The sequence below is a fragment of the Setaria italica genome, chromosome II (genome assembly GCF_000263155.2).
Source record: "Setaria italica strain Yugu1 chromosome II, Setaria_italica_v2.0, whole genome shotgun sequence".
In the NCBI taxonomy this organism is placed as follows: domain Eukaryota; kingdom Viridiplantae; phylum Streptophyta; class Magnoliopsida; order Poales; family Poaceae; genus Setaria; species Setaria italica.
In genome coordinates this window covers 47303146-47310132 of record NC_028451.1, presented here as the reverse complement: position 1 = coordinate 47310132, position 6987 = coordinate 47303146, and the positions used below count along the sequence as shown (strand labels likewise).

At 45.7% G+C, this 6987-nt stretch overlaps 2 protein-coding genes across 2 annotated transcripts; one reads left to right on the top strand and one right to left on the bottom strand.

Annotated features, from left to right (window-relative positions):
• Positions 1 to 470: 470 nt before the first annotated feature.
• Positions 471 to 1448, bottom strand: LOC101763057. The gene is made up of 3 exons (XM_004958501.1): positions 971 to 1448; positions 770 to 847; positions 471 to 668 (listed from the first exon to the last, which is right to left on the bottom strand). Exons 1-2 carry the CDS (start codon positions 1404 to 1406, stop codon positions 771 to 773), a joined length of 513 nt encoding a protein of 170 aa, XP_004958558.1. The 5' UTR covers positions 1407 to 1448; the 3' UTR covers positions 471 to 668; position 770.
• Positions 1449 to 1930: 482 nt separating this feature from the next.
• LOC101762108 lies at positions 1931 to 5726 on the top strand. The gene is made up of 8 exons (XM_004958500.4): positions 1931 to 2431; positions 2885 to 2918; positions 3038 to 3271; positions 3730 to 3819; positions 4375 to 4440; positions 4517 to 4611; positions 5104 to 5151; positions 5231 to 5726. Exons 1-8 carry the CDS (start codon positions 2148 to 2150, stop codon positions 5346 to 5348), a joined length of 969 nt encoding a protein of 322 aa, XP_004958557.1. The 5' UTR covers positions 1931 to 2147; the 3' UTR covers positions 5349 to 5726.
• Positions 5727 to 6987: the final 1261 nt, after the last annotated feature.

Genomic DNA, 6987 nt, shown 5'->3' with positions numbered 1-6987 from the left:
TGGTGCCTACCTAGATGAGCGAAGGTTGCAAGCAAGCTGCCATGGCATATATACCAAGCATGCATGGTTCAGATCGAGAGCCGATGGTACCGCAGCAGGATGCAGGCGATGTTCCAGCGTTGGCCTAACGTAATAGTATTTGCTGTTGCAATTAAAAGTTTGCAACGTTCAACGAGTTTTGCCCTAAAAAAACGTTCAACGAGTTTTAGGCAGACTGGTTTCCCTGAAACGAGTCATAGTCGTTTTTTGTTCCTCCAAAACTTTATTTAAATGCAAATTTGTTAGAGTTCCCAGATAGTTTTTTTATGATAAAACGAGATTTAGTGCCTCGCAGCGTGGCTTTGTGGATGAGGATTACGGCCGAGGACGCCATGAACCAATGGGCAATGTGGCGCTGCCAGTGCTTATTGTTATCTTAAAATTTGACCGAAGTGTTTGGTTAGAATAAACAGTAAAAACAGAATGCACCGCACCATTGTATTATAATGGAAATCAATCTATTGCCGAACTGGAGAGAACATTAATGTATCCTTAATGATGACATGATGATGTCACACAATCCAAAGAGGTCGTACGATAAACCTAACACACTTCTACTGCTAGTACTACGTCGAAACTGCAATCCGCAGCTTTATTCCTTGCTGTCCTAACTCGTACGGTGTCCCCTGCTGCAAATCAAAGCAAAACAGAATGAAAGATCAGAACATAACAGACATATATGTCTTGCCAGAGCGATCGTTGCTGAAAAGAACAAGAAGAAAAGAGGTACCCTAAGGTGCCGGCGGTGATGCCTTCCCAGCAGCTGGCGGCGACGGAGGCAGCGGCAGCGGCGGCACACCGTTATCTTCTGTTTTAATGCAACGCAACACATAATCGATGTCCACAGCATGTCAGTGTTAACTTTTCGCAACAAAAAGAAAACAGCAACGTCGGAATTGAACGATATAATTGGTAGCAGGATATGACTTACGGGTGCAGGGCAAGTGCTCGGCCAGCGCTTTCAACTCAAAATTGGAGCCGCACACGATGGAGAGGGAGTACATGCGAGTGAAGTTCATCGGCGCCGGCAAGAGCCGGCCGATGTCGCCGTTGGCGACGTAGCAGTAGCAGATGGCCGCTCCCATATGCGAGACCTCTCTGAATCCCTCGCAGCACGCGGCCGGAGGCGCCGTCACGTCGGCGTCGTCGGTGAGGAACGCCGTGCATGCTGGCACCATATTCATCAGCGGCGTCAGGCACTCCGGCACAGGCTTCAGCGGCGGCGGCTCTACGCAGGGGAACAGCGGGATCCGAGGAAGCCCCGGTATGCAAGGGAGTATGGGAGGGAACGAGAACGCCGCCGATGGCGTGGCCGCAGCCAAGGCGACGAGCAAGGCGATCACGAAGCTCATCTTGGATGGCGCCATCGATCTATAGGGGGGAATGGGGCTAGGGGCTATGGGCTATGGGCTACGGGTCTCGTGGTAGGATTTGTTGAAGACGGAGGTTCAATTTATAGGCTTTGTGTTTAGGGATTTTCTTTTTGAACGAATGTGTTCGGAGATAAAATTTTCGTAACTGACGTCCGAGGTTGCCGTCGGGTTGTTTATCTCGACAACAAGATACGTATTTATCTGAAACGAAGACCTCTGAATCTCAAAAGGAAAACAGTTTTTGGGCCGGTCCCACGCGATATATGACGCGATATATCACGGACGTTCAATTTATAGGCTTGTGTTTAGGGATTTTTTTTTGAACGAATGTGTTTGGAGATACGTAAAATTTTCGTAACTAAACTTCTGAGGTTCACAAAAACCAACGTCCCCGGGCTGTACGGCTTCCGGCCCAGCAGCCAGGACCCACCAAAGATACGAACGAACCGCTTCCAGAAGGGGCGCCGCGAACGAAGAGCGACCCGGGCGCCGGGCGGCCGCACGAACCAAGAGTTCCCACCAGGCCACACCAGCGGAGCCACCCAAAGCGATGCGTGGGTCTTCCCCGCGTCGCCGCATTGAATTGCTGCGGTCGCGGCCGTCGCCGTCCCACTCCCCCACCCGACTACCTACCCCTCGCCTCCCCCGCCCTCCCCGCCGCCGCCGCGCGCCTCCGGGCTCCGCGTAAGAGCTACCGTTCCCGCCTCGGCCTCGGCCGGCGCGCGCGGCGAGGCGATGTCGCTGTCGCCGGCGGACGGCGCGGCGTACTGGCTGCGGTGGCAGGTCTTCGTCTGCGGCGCGCTCATCGCGCTCCCGGCGGCGGCCGCGGCGGCGCTGCTGCCGCGGCTGCGGAGGGCGGTGCCGCCCCTGCGCGCCACCGACCTGTGGGTCCCCTGCTGGGCGCGCCTCCACCCGGGCTGGCTCCTCGGCTACCGCGCCTTCGCGCTCGCCGCCGCGGTCGCGCTCCTCGCGCGACTCCTCATCGGCCACGGCATCTCCGTCTTCTACTTCTACACCCAGTACGGTTCCTTCCTCCTCTTCCTCCTCCTCTCAAAGCTTAATTGCGCTATGGATGAACAAGTAGTGTGTATATTATATCTGTATAAAGACTACAATGTGATAGTAGTTAGCGCAAGTAGCGTTTCAGCACAAATTTTTTACTATGTGCTTTGACAAATCGCATGGCTGAATAAGTAAAGCATCCTATGGCACTAGCATACTGGGACCGGGGACGAACTTGCTACAAATTAGTGAGCACAGAACGAGCATTGTCCTTGGCAATTAGCACTTCAGATTCTGTCCAACTAATAGACTCAAAGTTTCATGCTTTAGCTCATGAGCATTTTGAATTTGAATTCATTTGCCCCAATTTCAGCTGATCGCATCCTTAACTGCTTGCCGTTCTGTTCCTTGAGTTTCTTGTTTCTTAGCTGCCATTTTGACTAATTTCTTTCTCCCAAATGGCTTTGCAGGTGGACCTTTCTATTGGTCACCATATATTTTGCGGTACGTTCACTGCTGCTGTCCATGTTGCCTTACAACTTAATAACTGCAGTATTTTACCTCTGGTCGGGTTACCTATTGTTGATTACACCCTTTTTTTTGTTTGTATGTGTTATTCTTAGTTTGCAACAGCCATATCAGCTCATGGATGTTGGGTGTACTCAAAGAAAAGCTCAAGGAAAGCTGATGAATCCCATGGATTTCTTAATGACGATGTTGAAAATCGTGGCCTTTCCTCTTCTGTATCTGTAGAGAGGGAAAAGGATGAGACGAACAAGTTGCCGAGCTATTATGAACAAATAGTGAACGAGAAAAGAGCTGGGTTCTGGGGACGTTGCATGCAAATCATATACCAGGTTTGGAATGGAATATATACTTTTCCTTGTTAAGAATGACATCCGTATGTTTTGTGCACTTCTGATAGTTTTGCAATTCAGTGTTGCTACTGTTTATAATGTGCCACAGCAGCATTTGATGATTAAGTCACAGCATCATATTTGATAATTGGTGCTGTACTAAATGATAGTCCTATACTGCATTTGTTCATCTTATTTAGCTCCTTTTGAGTTGTGACTATGCAGATGCTATGATCATTGCTTAATTTGTGTGTTCTACATTTGAAATAATTCAAAACGATTTTCAATTTTTCATGCCTAAAACTATGGAATTTCTTTGCCTGTGTTCCCTTGGCCTTGTTTACCAACTTTTCTTCAAATACTTCCATCACCTCAACAGAAAGCTTCTGCCTGCTAATGAACACTCACATACTGAGCATGTGTATTGCTGTTGCCTGATATTCTTTGCCTGTATGCAGACTAGTGCAGGTGCAACAATGTTGACTGATGTCACATTTTGGGGGCTCCTTGTGCCATTTTTCTACCGTGACAAGTTTGGGTTATCATTGGTATGTGAACATTTCGATCTGTGTGCATATTCTTTCCTATTCTGCCTCAGTAATACTAGACAATAGCAAGCCTCAATAGTCCACGCTATTATACATTTTGATTGTTGCTATCCTGACTTGATTACAGGCACAAATTAAATTATTTATATGTCAATATCAGTATATCACAGCAGTTTGATGGTATCCAGTACTTGCCATTATATTGACTGATAAAAAAAACAGTGTACGAACTCTAAACTTTGAAGTCAAAAAGTCTGTGTTGAACATGTCATTACGTCAATAAGCGAAGCCTGTGGCCATTTGATAGAGGAATTAGCAATCCATGCATTTGTTGTTCATCTTCCAGCTGAGCCCTTTCTAGAGGTGAACCTAAGTAAAACACTATGATTGTCTGATCTCTGATATGGCCTACCATAACCTCCTGAAAATTGAAAAGCCCCCACGAGTAGAGGAAAAATGAACTGAGAAGATTATGCTTTTTTTATTTATACCAAGTTAGCTGTTCATATACAATGCCTTATATCTTGGTATCTTGTCCATCAAAATTTCACGCAGGTCACTGATGGCATGCACTCTCTAAATGCCGTTTTTCTACTCATAGACACAGTTCTCAACAATATGGTAAGATTACTCATAAATTATTATGTTCTGCCCTTTGTGTCAATTGGTTTAATTACCCACACTTGTGGACTTTCAGCCTTTTCCCTGGTACCGAATGGCTTTCTTTGTTTTCTGGAGCTGTGCCTATGTAACATTCCAGTGGGTTCTTCATGCTTGTGGTGGCTTATCCTGGTAATTTTTCTCCTTTGCTGCATAATTAAGATAATTAAATGGTATGCCCTTGATTTACCATTTCTTGAATCGAATGCCATGTTTCTGTTAGTAAATCATTGTACACTAAGAGAAAGATGAGAATATGTAACATATAGCATCTTTTACATATATTTGTCTTAAAGCAATTTGGACATTTGTTGAACAGATTTAGGTGTGTTGTGATTTTGTTCTGAATACACTGCAGCTTCATTGTTTGATGTCGACCATGCATTTGAGCCATATTTTGTTGAAATTTTAGATTTTCCCAACACTATTTGGTGCACCCTAATTAGCAAAGTGTATTCTAATTCCTTGATTCTTCTAGCGGATGTTAGTTTGTTGATATACTGCTGATGCCATGTATGCATTTGATATGTTGCTTCAGTTCACTCATGTATGCATTTGAATAAGGGCTCATGTGGTACCTCCTCCGCTGACAAAACAGTGCCCCCTTTTTTTTCGCTTTTTCAGGTGGCCGTACCCATTTCTGGACCTTTCATCGTCTGGAGCCCCTCTATGGTACTGGCCTTTATCCCCTCATTTCGTCCTTAACTATCGATCATCCAGGAATCCTTACAGCAATCATAATTTGGTGCAGGTACTTCGGCATGGCCATCGCTCACATCCCCTGCTTCTTTCTTTACTGGTTGATCGTGAAGGCGAAGCACGCTTACTTCCCAAGGATGTTCCCACATGCTTATGCTAGGACAGTATAGATCCATTTATCTGATTACGGACAAGGATACATCCCGTATAAATATTGGTAGCAAACTATTTGACGGTCGCTAGGTTCAAGCGTATACCAGCATAAGCAAAGACAAAAGGCTGCCAAATTTGGTTGCTTTGTAAATCCTGCATGAGATCAAGAGAAGGCATGATAGCAGGAGAGGACTGATTAATGGCATTAGTAGCAGCAGGTCTCCCATTTGACAAATTTCTGTCTGAAGCTGCATGAGAATCAAACAAAAAGGAAGAAGCTATGTCTGCTCTTACTTCATGATTTAATCTACTCACAGACCATTTGTTATTGTTAAACCTGTAATCATTCCTCGCTTTCCAAAGCTACCAAAGCCTAGTAAAGACTTCTTGCAACTTGCCCCGTTGTTCGTTCTCTGCCTTTCCTAGAACTTGCCCCATTGTTTCAAGTATCAACGGGGGAGCTCTACGCGAAAGCTTAGGTGGTTCATCATGGAGTCCTCTCCTCCTCTCCTTAACCTCGGATTAGCTTGATTAGTAGCTGATTTAGGGTAAAATGGGCCTTCATAATGGCAAATAGAGCGAGCAGAACTTCGCAGACAAGAGCGGCAAGGGCCAGGTGAGAGGACGGTGGCTTTCATGCGGCCATGGAGGTAAGCTGCAGCAAGAAAGCTCGATGGTGCTCGCTGTTAAGGTTAGGTAAGCATGCTTTAGGCAGCGAGCGAGCAAGCGAGCGGCCACAGGAAAGTTTCCCTCGCCTCCGAGCTCGTTTTCGTTTTCCTCTAAAAGTGCATGCTTCTTCCCCATTCCTATGGAAAGTTTCTAGTTGATTCCTCCATTCAAAACGCATAGTGATATCAGCAAAACAAAGGATTGGCATTCCTTTGGAAATCTTCCATTCCAAACAGGGCCTTGAAGGATAAATGGATTGAAGGCAGCAGCTCTATCGGAGAATTTGCACCTGCTATCCATGATGCTGTACTGAGAAGAACCAAGGTGGTCAGAGCACTGTTTCAGGCCGAGCGTCAGTGAATGATGCATGCCTAGGCGAGATATCAATTCGGGCATGAGAGGTTCCTAAAAACCAATTTTCCTGTCCATTCGAATGAGGTTATCAAGTGTAACTACCATCCACTCTTCCACTGTTATATCTTATTCCATTCTGTGAACACACTCCCTTAAACCATTCAGCCAGCCAAGACCTCATACCATTATGTCGTCTTTGGCGATTCAAACAAAAGATTAGCAGTGAATGAAACATTATACTTACTTCAGACAACTCTGTCGCCTCAGATTCATAGTGGGATATGGGATTATAGGATAGGATAGGAAGCATAGTCAAGATCCGAGAGGAAACCAGAGGCATTGTAATTGGAGGAAGAGCTAGCTGTTCTTTAGAATTGCCATATCCTTCTCGGCTACTGCCTGTTACTAGATAAGGCGTTAGCATTGCTGGGACCATTCTGATCACTGTCTTGGCTTTGAGTGGTAATTTTGTGCCTCTGATTCCTCATCTTCCTAACATAAACCTGTGCATCTTTTTGGTTTTAATGGAGAATGCAGGCTTCTTTCTTCGTCTGACATAGATTTTCCTTATTTTTGTTCTAGCCTTAAGCTTGACATATTTATTCCAGGAGATTATCTTGTTGTCCTCATCTT

What these genes read in the sequence shown, in the direction of transcription:
- LOC101762108 (XM_004958500.4), top strand. Translation starts at nt 2,148, where the DNA reads ATGTCGCTGTCGCCGGCGGACGGCGCGGCGTACTGGCTGCGGTGGCAG. An exon ending in GCATGCAAATCATATACCAG is followed by an intron (nt 3,272 to 3,729) that starts GTTTGGAATGGA and finishes GCCTGTATGCAG; the next exon opens with ACTAGTGCAGGTGCAACAAT. An exon ending in ACACAGTTCTCAACAATATG is followed by an intron (nt 4,441 to 4,516) that starts GTAAGATTACTC and finishes GTGGACTTTCAG; the next exon opens with CCTTTTCCCTGGTACCGAAT.
- LOC101763057 (XM_004958501.1), bottom strand. Translation starts at nt 1,406, where the DNA reads ATGGCGCCATCCAAGATGAGCTTCGTGATCGCCTTGCTCGTCGCCTTG. An exon ending in CGAGCACTTGCCCTGCACCC is followed by an intron (nt 848 to 970) that starts GTAAGTCATATC and finishes GCATTAAAACAG; the next exon opens with AAGATAACGGTGTGCCGCCG.